Genomic DNA, 13443 nt, shown 5'->3' with positions numbered 1-13443 from the left:
TAATTTATCTATATTCTGTCAACCATACAGTCACTTTGGTAAACTGGAAACATTGCCATTATTTTTCTCTTGCTTTGAAGATTTAATCAAGCATTTCAAATACTTACGGCATATTTCGATTTACAAGGCGATCGTAATCTGCATACAATCCAACAGTAGCTATATATTTATTAAATACGCTCGTGTTTATTGTTGGTTGAAAAGGAAGAGACTCCTATTCCGGACCATAATAATTGTGGCACATCAAGTTCCACAACAGTGAACTTCTGTTTCATCTTTTAAAATTTATAGCTTTTATAGCTAATCAACATGATAAACATACATTATTATTTGTGTATTTGTTCTGCTAAGTGATATAAAATGCTTAAAAAATTTTAAGCATTAACTAATATGAAAAAAAGACAATTAGGTTAAAATCCATCTGACATTTGTCATAATTGTTACTTCTTAGTCCATAAAAATCTCAAGTTGGGTTTGTAATTTAAGAAAACAAAAGATGTGTTATTTATTTTTATCTAAAACCAACATTTCCAAGGTTATAAACTTTAATCAGATTGAATTTTAAGAATTTATATACATTAATGTTGAGACTACAAATTTGAGAGTGAAAGCAATGGAAATTTATAATAATTGGTTTAAACAGAAACAAGCACAAATGGATTATACACCAGATGGATAATTATATTATTTGATGCAAATGTAATTAATCTAATTTTGAGATTTCAACTTTAAACAAGATATACCAAACAATAAATCTCGAAAGCAAAATTAAATTCCCATTTCAATATTAGTATTTTGATGAACTAATGCTGAAATTCATACTAGATTAGATCCTCACAAAAATTTAATCTAAGATTGCAACTGAATCTTAAAAATGAAAAGAAGCCGACTCCTAAATGCTTTTTTATTCAATTTCATCTACTGATGTTATTTGATAAGACAGTATTTAAGAATATATATAAAATACTAATTAAAACAATTCAAATATAACTACATACATTTAAATTTAGTTTATTTTATGATTATTGAATAAAGTCCATTATTTATTTCACAAATATTGCAGGTGATTCTGTTGTGTGGGGGGTTGTCTAACATTTTCCAAGCAAAGTAATAGCTAAATATAAATGCTAAATATATTTAGTGTAAAACTGAAATTAAAAAAAAAAGTACTTCTAATTTAAGAAATTTATATAATACACTACAGTGTGTAGCCATTTAACTATACATATATTTAAAAATACCTGCTACAAAAAGCGGCAATGGGCCCCACTGTGACGACGTCCACCTCTTCGTCCTCTTCTTGTTTCTCGTGTTGAAGTAACGGACTTCTATCTTCGTCTTCCAGATCGAATTCACTTTCTCTTTCTTCGTATTCTACATTTTCGTCTAATTCTTTAAAATCTGGTGCAAAAGCACTCCAGTTTTCCTATAAAACAACATATTAATTATACTCTATAACCGTTAACAAAAAAGAAATTATCAAACCTAATTTTTCTACATACTACTTGAGGCTGAGCCCAAACTGAGACTACGCCACTCGAAATAGAGGCAATGATGGGTCTTACCGGATGCCACTAAAAGATCAATTTAATTTTTAATAAATCAGATTACAAAGTTTATCTTACAAAATAATTAGTTATTAATTTTTTTTAAACAAAACAAAATTTATAAACATACTACTACATCCAATAACAACTCTCCCTTAGTGCCATGCAGAATTTTTACTAAATTTCCAATACTTTTCTCCCAAATATATAAAGCGTGTTGCCTTGCAGATCCGGCACAGATGTATTCTCCGTCACCAGAAAAACAGCATTTTTTCCACATAGTTCTATAAATATACGTGTTGTGTAGTTAGATAGGATTCGTTATAATTAGGGGCTTTTAATAAAATTGTTGTATTTCCCTAATTTTTTACTACTACATTAATTTCAGATTAGAACTTGGCAACGTAATATGAAACAATTCATAATTACTTATTATTAATATTAGCCATCTTGTACTAAATTTAATTCTATACCGCCACAGTAATTTATCGACCCTTTCTTCTAGAATATTCTAAATTATTAAACTTAGGCGATCAAGCATTGCCATCTTAGTACTAAGTTTAGACTGCATTATAGCATGAAATTAATCCTGTAGTTAACGATTTACCACTTAGGATTCATAATAACCAAAGCATGTGTATATCTTTTACATACATAAAAACATTATATTTGATTGCATTTAAATCATTGTAGGAGGCAGCATTATTCAATGCTGCTTCCTACAATGCTACAATTATTGAAATACAGTCTAACTTGGTTATAACATCATCGGATGTAACGACAACCCTTATGTAACGTCAAATTTTTATCGGTCTCACGACTTTACTATACTAGATAATGTTAAAAATCCCGCTTGTAACGACATAAAACCCTGTTTTAACGTCATATTTGAAGCACTCCCAAATTTACAAATTTTATTTCACAAAGAAAATACTACGTGTTTAGACCTAGGGTCAGACTGTGAACGACTGTGGGTGGTACTCTCCTCACCTGACTTTGGTGGGTTGAGGTTTGCTACCACCAACGACTATGGGTGACTGTGGGTGGTACTCTCCTCACCTGACTTTGGTGGGTTGAGGTTTGCTACACTTTTAACGACGTGACAATCGGTTATTATGTACTCATTTTTAAATTACTTTATGCTAAATTGTTAAATATTCTATTATTTTTAATATAACATTACATTAAATAGTTTACAAAGAAATAATTGAATTATTTTTAATTGGCATACATTAGTTTAACCTTTTGTTGTCTTTTGATTCGATATTATTCTCAAAACCGGAAGTTCCGCCATTATTGAAACTTATGACAAATAGAAATTTCTTATAAAAGGAAATTTTTAATTACATTGATGTAAACTTCGACATAATAATGTAAATAAAGTAGATTTAAACATGTAGTTTGCATTTTTACACATATAATAATAAATTTATTATGATAATAATAGACTTCGCAGATAACGACACTCGGTTATAATGTCAAAAATTGCCGGTCCCATGGATGACGTTATAAACGAGTTAGACTGTATATGGCTTTTGATAACTTCCTGTCTTCCACTTTAAGATCATTATATCCATTTCTGTAAAAATTTTAGTCCCACGTATATTTTTTGTATTTAAAATCAGGAAAAAATATAAAATTACTCGGCACTTAATAGATTATTGTGTGTTTGATATCATTAGTGTATAAGATACACTGTAGATAAGTAAGTTTGCTGATATGTCAACACCATCAGTCATCAGTCATCAGTCATCAGTCATTTGATAAGTTATATGTTATGAATATTCTAATATTTAAATTTGAAAATCTGATGATTACCTTCTCTTTAATTCCATAGATCTACCTGAAAATAATTTATTACGTAAAATCATAATTACTACAGATTTTTTTATTTTCCTAAAAAGTAAATTATGACGACGACGACGGTGATGATTGTCTCTAAGTCTTGAAAGTAAATCTATTGTGTAAAGAGCTTGTAAAAAAAAATACAAAAATACAAAAGAAAATCTGATGATGATATAATCCAATGTGTATTTATTATTGCTTCTTTTGTACAGTTGCATATATATTTTATTAATTTGTTTATGGAAATAATAAATGAATACAGTAATTTATTTTGTCCAAAATTAGATCCGACTGTAATGATGTATTTGTCTTCAAAAATAGGTTCCGATGTATAAAAAAATTTATTTCTATATTTGAATAGTTTGAGCATGGATTATTAATTGATGTTCTGAAACAAATAAGTCAAAACTTATGCAATAATAAGCAATGTTATCATACAATAATTACAATTTCTTTATAAAATTCTTTAGAACTATATTTTGAATGTTGGATTTAAATTAATTAAATATCAAACCCAGCTTCCTTTTAAAACACTTAATAAAACATTTAACACCTTATATCGCTGAGAATACTTTATTTAATCACAAACGTTTTCAACCATTTAATACAATTTTGAAATACGTTTAATTGCCAGTTCACCTGAAGATTGCCTATTCGATTAGGCTGAAAACGTGTGTGATTAAATAAAGTATTCTCAGCAATATAAGGTGTTAAATGTTTTATTAAGTGTTGGATTTAAACACAGTTAACAAAGTTTCCATGTTTAATGTACAAAGTAGTTCCAAACTATGGGAACAAACTTCAACAACAGATTCTTGGACAGACAAAGATCAGAAAATGGTTCTATTAACATAGGTTCAGAAATACATCAGATTTGAATGACACCACTGGACGTCACAACATCAGATCTGTTTATTGGCAATCATAGCAATGAAAGTGGGAGTGTGCAACATGTCTGTCTGCTGAATGGGTCCATGGTGGAAGTTTGAATTGTAGTCTGTGAGAATGACCCATTATTCCTATCATGGACAGCCAGACATAATATATTCACAAACAAAAAAGTAAATGAGAATGGTTGGGAAGCCACATAGTTGTACTGTAAGATATATTACCATTTTCATTGAGATCCAGGGAGGATAATTTGAGCATTTACTGTGCTGCCTGGTATGTATGCCATACTGTTGTGCAATGTTACATCCCGTGTGAGTTAGTGGTGTCATCTATCTCAGCATCAGTGAATTTCCAAATGTATATCAGGACTACTTTTGTTTTTTTTCCTGCCAGGAATCCACTCCCAAAGTTTGTCCTCATAGTTTGAAACTACTCTATATCCCTATGTATCTTATAATATACAGTCAAACCTGTTTTTATGCGGGGGATAGGGACCGCATTAAAAAAAACGCATTAAAAAAAATCTCACGAAACTTCACGAATGGCTGTAAATAATAGTTTTCGCAACACAATTAAAAAAATAATTTTTTTATGCGGTCAACAGGGACCGCATAAAAAAAAGTCTCACATAGAAAATAACTCAAAACCGTACGAAATAGAATTTATTGACAACAGATGTCAGCACTTGACTGCATCGTCTGGTCTATCGTCTGTTTTACATATTTTTGTCCAGGTGGTGTTTTGTTGACTTAAAAAGTAAATTATTTCATTTTTCGCATATTCATGCAATAATATTACTATAATAAGTGCATTTATGCTATAATAAGTTTATTTAGCTATAATAAGTCAACGTGAGACATGACGAATCGTACGAGACTAGTCGCCAACTATACCGCACAAATTAAAAATTCGCATTAAAAAAATCGCACAAATAAAAATCGCACATAAAAAGAGCGCATAAAAACAGGTTTGACTGTAATCGAGATGGGTTGATAATGATAATAATAATAAGAGCAGAGCCGAAACAGTTAGGAGTTAAAAATTGAAATTTGAAATTTGGTACACAGTTAGGATATATCATGAGAATGTACACTAAGAAGGGATTTTTGGATATTCCCACGCAGAGGGAGAGGGAGAGGATTAATGCTTAACCTGAAGAATGGCTTCTACTGTACTATTTTAGATGCAATTTTTTGTTTTTAACTGTGTTTTAGTAGGGTACGTCATGAGAATGCACACTAAAAAGGGATTTTTCGAAATTCCAACCCCCTCGAGGGAAGGGGAAGAGGAGGAAAGAGTTAGTTTTTATCAGTATAAAGTGTAAATAATAAAGAAGGAAAGTAAATAGTGGCACGTATAGTATACATTTTGGCAATTAATAGATGTTTTAATCATTTCCACTTTTTGGATAACCCAAAAACAATAAATCCAAAAAAAAAAAAAAAAATTCAAACTAGTATTTGAATTTGTTCCAAATTCATTGAAATATTGAATTGGAAATATAACATTCCAAACAAGTTTTTTTTAGTTACAATTTTCATGACAATTCAGGATATTTTTTCTTTATAATTTGAAGTTTAGACTATTCACAAAATATTAATTAAAAGATAGACTCGAAAATGTTATATTTTTGTGAATAGTCTAAACTTCAAATTATGAAGTTTTTTTAGATTTTAGAATTTAAAATCAACCATATACATATAATTGGTAAAGTTACGTGTAAAGTTACCCAAGATACGTGTAAAGTTATCAAGTAAGTTAATTTTCCATTATAATGAAAAATTTTCTGATTTTTTTTATTTTATGGGTTATTTAAATAAAAAAATCTTTTTGAATACTAAAGATTTATTCAATTAAAATTCAATAATGATTTTAATCTTTTTTTTGTGTGTTTTTGACTGCATTTTAGTAGGATATGTCTTGAGAATGCACACTAAGAAGGGATTTTTGGAAATTATCCCTGCAGAGGAAAGGGTGAGGGTTAAAGATTATTTTAAAAAATTCAGCTTTACTGTACTATTTTAGATGCAGTTGTTGAGTTTTTGCAGAAAATTGAACATATTTTTAGACCGTATAAAAATTCTCTAACTAGTCTCTTCTGAGACTAATTAGAGAATTTCTTGCATCTGGTGAAAATGGGTAAAATCGGCTGTAATCTAATAATAATAATCTTTGCTATCGTTACTTTTTGCCCAAACAACGCCGGGCTCATCTGCTAGTATATAATAAATCACATATAAAATTAGAAATATGTCATTACAATTGAAATAAATTTTAAAACAAAATCAATAATGGATCAATTGAAAGTAAATTAAATCTTCTATTTAAAAAAATCAACTAAATTTATAGATTTAAAATTTAGTACTTATTCACTAAATCTTGAAGTTTTTGTACAGGTTCTGGTTCTCCATCTTTTCCACATGCTAAAACTTCCCCACTTTCATACACTCTGATAATCCTGTCTGCAGTACTGACTAGAAAACAACTGTTACAAAATAACAATTGATAATTTATGATTATTTTTACAATTTTCAACTTTTGCTCACATCAAAACAAATATCAAAATTAAATACATTACTCACTCTCCTCTCCTTGCAAATTCGATTGATTTTATTGCAGTTGTATTAAACGTTCCAGTTGTCACTCTGAACGAAGCGACCACTCCTAGATTCGAGAGTGACAAAACTAGAATCTGAAAAGAAATATAGCGTGCAATAAACAAATGCAAATCTATATTGAAATATAATTAAATTTTATAATAATAAGAATTAGGAAAAAATCTAAAGTTTTACAGTTCACCATAAATTAAATAATTACAAAGTTCTTTTCACTCTACTGTTTTATTTTCAATATCAAAATCAAATCTAAAAAGGTGTTATATTTTATATGTTATATGTTTATTAAAAAATTCTGAAATTCATTTCTCAATAGTATCATGAATTATATCATTCTGATAATTCATGATACAAACAAGTAAACAGTAAAAGATACAAACATTCTGATAATTTGTGATACAAACAAGTAAACCTTTTGTTTTACTTGTTTGTGGCTTTTGCAGAACTGTTTTGCAGAAGATAAACACGCAACAGATAAAGTCTACCTTTATGTTCAGACTCTCATGCTGTGCAACTTTCTTGTGTTCCCAAGATACATGTAAAATGACAAATTATGAAGATGCTCTTTTAAAAAACTTTTCGTACGCAATACATTTTTGCTTCTTTTAAGTGTTTCTTCTATTTTGCAGAATTTTTAACAAACATAATAAAATTGTAATCTTTACTAAACAACTGTAATAGTTTTTTAAAATGTTACTTTTGAAACACTTACAAATGAAAATTTATTATAACTCTTAGCTGAAATCAATTTATATTTAGTTTGAATCTAATCAGTTATAAAATTAATTCTATATTATAGTTATCACAGCTTATAAACATTTAATTCATTATTTTTAAAAACATAATAGTTTTCTTGAATAAATTGCAAAATAATAATAAAACCAACTCATAGATAAAGCCATTTAAAACAATTTTATATATTTTTTTCTTAAGATAATTTCATAAAAAATTGAATCTTTACATCATTAAACTCTGCTAGAATATGTCATGTACAGCAACAAACAGTTAATATCATTGAAAAAAATTTTAAAGGAAATAAAATATTTCACTTTCTGACTTACAGAAGATATTTTATAGCCACAACACATCCTCAATTGTAAAACAGCAAAAAGTTTGCCGAATATTTCTATTACAAATGTTTATTGATTGAAATTTTCACTACATTACAAATTTGTTATGGTTTTTGGATTTAGAAGTTGATTACAAAATATATATGCTTTCTATGAATGGACAAATAAACAAAAAAAGCAAGCAATATTGACAAAAAGCAAGATTACATAGAAAATCAAGAATCATTACCATTCGTGAGTTAAAGATTTTTATATAATCTAGAATAAGGAAATGTGATCAATTTATTTTCTTTTTGAAGAAAATTTGTTTATAAACTTTATTAGAAATAAAATTAACATATTAGGATACTTTCATTTGTATATTTCTTTCTTTTTGAAATACAAAATGTTTTTTATAATTCTACAAATATGAAGATTTGGTTAATTTTGATAATTGTGTTTTGTATTATTTAATTCAATAATATTTAATATTACATTTCTTTATAATACACATAATAATGTGTATTATGTAATCATACTAAATTAATTACAGGTAGGCCTCCTACAACGCGGTACCTTTACAACGTGTTTTCACTCCAACACGGTTGGAAAAATGCAGAAATTTTCTTACAACACGGTTTAGGGTATTTAGAAACGAATTATCTTTCACATAACAGAAAAATTGCAACGGATCACATAAGTGCAGTGGAACTTGATGAAACAAGCTCAGATCTTGAAATAAGGCCAGTCAAACATTCTCGAACAATTATAAGTGATGATGAGGACTGAATTTGTGAGCATAACATTATGTTTCTTTTTGATTTTGACTTGAAATCATAATCTTTTTAGTTTTTATATGATGTTGAATTTTATTTAAGCTTTTTATGTACATAAATTTAAAAAATGATGAAAATGTTACACCATAAAAGGCAGTTTTTCTTTTTTTAGAACTGAATACCAGTTTTTGTATTAAGTTGTTGTCTCCTATAACTCGATTTCCCGCAATGCAGTATTTTCAAGGAACGTATCTACCGCATTGTAGGAGGCCTACCTGTATAAATTTTCTAAGTTCATATTATCAAGGATAACTATAATAATAAAAAAAGCAAACTGTTTTCTTTAATACAAAAGATTTAGAACAGTGATTCTCAACCTTTTTTTTCATCACAGTACACTTTTAACAATTTAAAAATTTGGCGGCACATACGGTTACTTCGGGAAGTACTGCAAGACAACCAGTGACATCATAACAGTGATTTTTAAACACGGTTGGTTATTTAGGTCTCATTTTCTAAATGCCTTGGTAACTACAGGCAGTTACTGGTAACACCAGTTACAATTTCCAAAAGTGCCATAGTAAGGTAGAACCGATTGAACTAGTCTGACATCACTTATGTATGAGTATTTGCAGTGGCAGCACATTTCAAAAATCTTATAATTTCTATAATATCAATAATATCAATTATAATTTCTAAATCAGTGATTGAGAATCACTGATTTAGAAATTATAATTGCTTATTCAGAAAGCCAAAAATACTTTATTCCAGAAATTTTTTTGATTCTGAGTCAGCTTCAGCCAAACTCATTTGTAAATTCTTATCAAATGGAATGTCGAATAAAACCAAACTGAACCATAGCATTCAAATTTAAACAACAGTATGAAAAACAACCATTAAAATACAAAGTAAATAACAGAATTAACTTTTAGACAATTTATTATTATTATCATTATTATTATTATTATTTATGTAAAATCTGCTATTAATCTATTAACAAATCACATAAGGTTTATACTGTTTAACATGGGCTTCTGGCTATTGTTGATGGACACGGCATTGCCAATATTAGCTATGCTTAATTATTTGGATAAATAATAAATGTACAGTACCATACATCTGACATCTTATTGATAATCCTTCTCTACCATCTATGAGAGCTGGTCTATCCCATAATATTTAAATTATTAGGGTGTCAAGTTTTAAGAACCAAGTAAACTAAAAATATTTAATATTTTGACTATAACAATCATATTTTTATTATGCAGTAGCAAACTAGATAGTGTGAAAATATAACAAAATTATTTATCTGATGACATAATATTGTATCTATTTAATTATTGTTTAAGAAGTAGCATGCTAACATTTATTATTAATATGTTAATGACTGAATATTTCTGGAACAATTAAAATGAATTCAGTTTTTTTTTAACAGTTGTTGATTTTTAATTGAAAGTTATAAGAGACACGGAAGGTGAAAAAATAAATCAAATTTTCAACAGTTAAGATTTACATTGTAATTCTAAAGTGCCATTTTGAATTAATTGAAAACAGAATACTCACTTTTCCTCTGGCATTACCGGTGTAGATATTTTCACCCCTCCTATCAAAACTTGCAACAATATTGACATCTGACTATAATTAATAAATTTAATTCTAATTAAGTATAGTACAAAAATTTAAAATAATTTTTTATTTAAAACTATAAAATAAAATTTTTAATATTTTATGCAAATATTTCTTTCATGTAAAAGGAGATAAGGGTAGTTTGGAGAAGTTCACGGTGACCAATTAATTCATTTTTACTCAATAATTGGAATATCAAAGAACAATCTATTTTTTTTTTAGTATCATGTATGAAAATTGTTGGCCTGCAATTTGAAAAAATTGTAGACCTATAAATTTCCATTGTTGTCCATCTTTCTTTCCTTAATCTTGAGAATGGCATTAGATAGATGAAATCCGAGACCAGATACAGAAACCTTACAGGCAAGCGGCTCCGATTAACTATATATGAACTTCCAATGCAAACCAGAAGTCACATTATTTCAATTCAAACTTTTTCCCTGAAAGCAGCATCATACTTTTGTTTGTTTGTTTGTTTAGTTATGGACAAGTTATGGCTTAGTTTGTTTAATTATGGCAATGCAACACTGGACGATCTGCCTAGGGGAGTGCCTTCCGGGAGGTCTTTTTAAGGGAAACTGGCCCCTATTGAGGCATTACAGACGTGGAGAAAACCCGAAAAACTCCACGTGGCCAGTACGAAGATTGCTTGGCCACTGGTGGGCTGCATCATACTTTTCTTTTAACAATAGATGACTCTATTTTTAAAGGAAAAGTATGATGTACAGGGGCAAGCCACTACTAATTTGAGCTGGGGAACATATTTTAAATTAAATAAATTTAAAGCATGATTAAAAATTGAAACCCAGCATTATGACAATGTCACAATAAATAACTGCTCATTTATCATTACTTACTTTTTATTTAACTCTTATTTTACTTTCATTATCCAAATACAGTGGAACCTCACTTAATGAGCATAATTTATTCCAGAATCTTACACTCGTTAGGCGAAACAATTTTTCCTATATAAATGAATGTAAAATATGATAATGCATTCCATGCCGAAAAAAATATTCAAATATTTTATGTATAACGTTTATTCAAAGAAAATTATACAATATAGATTGTCAAAGAGTGTGAATCATCTTTATATTTTCTTCTAGTGTAAAAACCTTCATCTCATATTAAAATTAATAATTATAAATAATTAATTTTTAATTTAGATATTTCTAAAATTTAATTTGTAATTGGACATTAAATTAAATTTAATACAAGATGGCAGCATAACTGCCTACCTCTAGTCAAATTAATCAATTTCTAATATTTAATTATAGCCTTCACATGGCCCAAGAATTTGGCATGTTTATTATATAATAGCTATGGTTGTTGATGTTTATATGTAATATGTCTGAGCACAAGCTGTAAAAATGTGTGGTCACAAGCGACACTAAGATGCTAGCAGAATGAATGGTAAACGTAGACTGATGGTGCATGCACAAAATCTGGGACTTTCCCTCTCCTCATCACTTGTTATGTGAGGTGCTCATTAAGTGAGGTTCCACTGTAATTTAAAAATTCACTTGAATAAAAACAAACAAATGTATCAGAAAAAATATATTTGAAATTTACTATAAATGATTATGAAATCTCCAAATAAAATGATCAATATAGTATATTTTGATGCTAAGGATTTTCATGTTATATTATACCAAGTAAAGATTATTTTCATTTCATTTGAATTTAATTAAATACTATCTAACAGATATTAATACATTATCCAAAATGTTTGAGAAATCTGCCATGTAAGATTGTCTCCATATAATGGATCTCTCACATTATTGATTCCAAGAAAGTCACTTAAAGTGAAATCACATAAAACAAGCACACAATAAAATAGCAATAAATTCCCAAAATGAATGTATGATTAAAATCTATAAAAATATATTTATCTATTTTTTTCCAATTAAATTTTTTTTCATCCATTCTCTGGGCATCAAGAGTTTTTTTTCTCATTACTTTGACAATAACCCAACTGGACTGTTAGGGATTAGGCCCTATACATTTGGATAAATCCATCCCATTAAAAAATACCAAATTAACTTGAACTCAAGCCCAAGTCCTGAAGAACAGCAGGTTGAGGCTTTTACCAATTTGGCAATTTGAATATCAGATTATTACATTCATAACTTTTTCCTCAGTTTTTGTAAGCTCTGTTAAAGAAACATTAATTTAATGTAATTTTTAAAAAAAATTTAAAACAAAATATAGTTTGTGAAAGACACTGAACAGTTGCATATATGATAGTTGAATTATAGATACATATATATGTGATTTAATTCAATCTGTAATGATTTTTAAAACTGTTCTAGCAAAAATGTACAGAGAAGTCTTTACAGAAATTCTTGTTTTTTGTATTTTTGTGGTACAAAAGACTTTCAAGCAAATGAGTGTTATCTAATCAAACATATTGACAAATTAATAGCACTATATAAAATCTGAATGAATTTTTATGATTAAAATAATGATAGGACACTGAAATGTAGAAGTAGAATTATATAGAATTAAATACAGTAAAGAAGCATTTATTGAAAATATTGTTCAAAATGTTTTTCTCATAGCCACCAAAGACTAAATTTGAGAAAAAAATATATAAAATTCATTTTTTTCAATTCATTAATATATTATAAAATGCCATAATAATGTTTAATATTCTAGATAAGAAAATAACTCCGTATGGTACTGATGATGGAATATTGTCCCAAAAACATTACAATTAAATGTTTTTGACTTTTTGAGGAAAATTCAGAGCTTACAAATGAAATTTTGAATATATTTTTTTATTAATTGTTGAAAAATCACATCTACTTTTTTACTTTCAGAAATTATAAACAAATATACATATTTTCTTGATTTTTAAGTGCTCATCAAAAATAATCCTACTGTAATTTATATATCCTCAAAAAAACATATGATATAATTTTAATTGATGCAAAATGTTTGGTTTTATAAAAATATTTGTGAATAATTATTAATTTTACATTAATAAATGGATTGTACAACTTAACTAATTAAGTCTGAAAAATTTAATGGATTAATAAACTAAAAATTAAATTGCTTAATCAAAAAATTTTAAATATGAAACAGTTAATCA

At 27.9% G+C, this 13443-nt stretch overlaps 1 protein-coding gene across 2 annotated transcripts in view; it reads right to left on the bottom strand.

Moving 5' to 3' along the window:
* Rbbp5 (retinoblastoma binding protein 5) overlaps positions 1-13443 on the bottom strand; it is a 55284-nt gene that overhangs the window by 16577 nt on the left and 25264 nt on the right. For both annotated transcript variants that reach the window (XM_067277210.1, XM_067277211.1), the window contains exons 6-11: positions 10287-10358; positions 6866-6975; positions 6649-6768; positions 1678-1831; positions 1503-1574; positions 1242-1426 (exon numbers count right to left, since the gene is read on the bottom strand). In XM_067277210.1, the coding sequence (XP_067133311.1) occupies positions 1242-1426; positions 1503-1574; positions 1678-1831; positions 6649-6768; positions 6866-6975; positions 10287-10358 (713 nt within the window). The remainder of the gene's footprint in view (positions 1-1241; positions 1427-1502; positions 1575-1677; positions 1832-6648; positions 6769-6865; positions 6976-10286; positions 10359-13443) is intronic.

This window comes from Centruroides vittatus, unplaced genomic scaffold (genome assembly GCF_030686945.1).
Source record: "Centruroides vittatus isolate TY-2023 unplaced genomic scaffold, ASM3068694v2 contig_738, whole genome shotgun sequence".
Classification (NCBI taxonomy): domain Eukaryota; kingdom Metazoa; phylum Arthropoda; class Arachnida; order Scorpiones; family Buthidae; genus Centruroides; species Centruroides vittatus.
The sequence above is the reverse complement of the archived record's forward strand: the minus strand, read 5'-3'. Positions and strand labels throughout refer to the sequence as shown.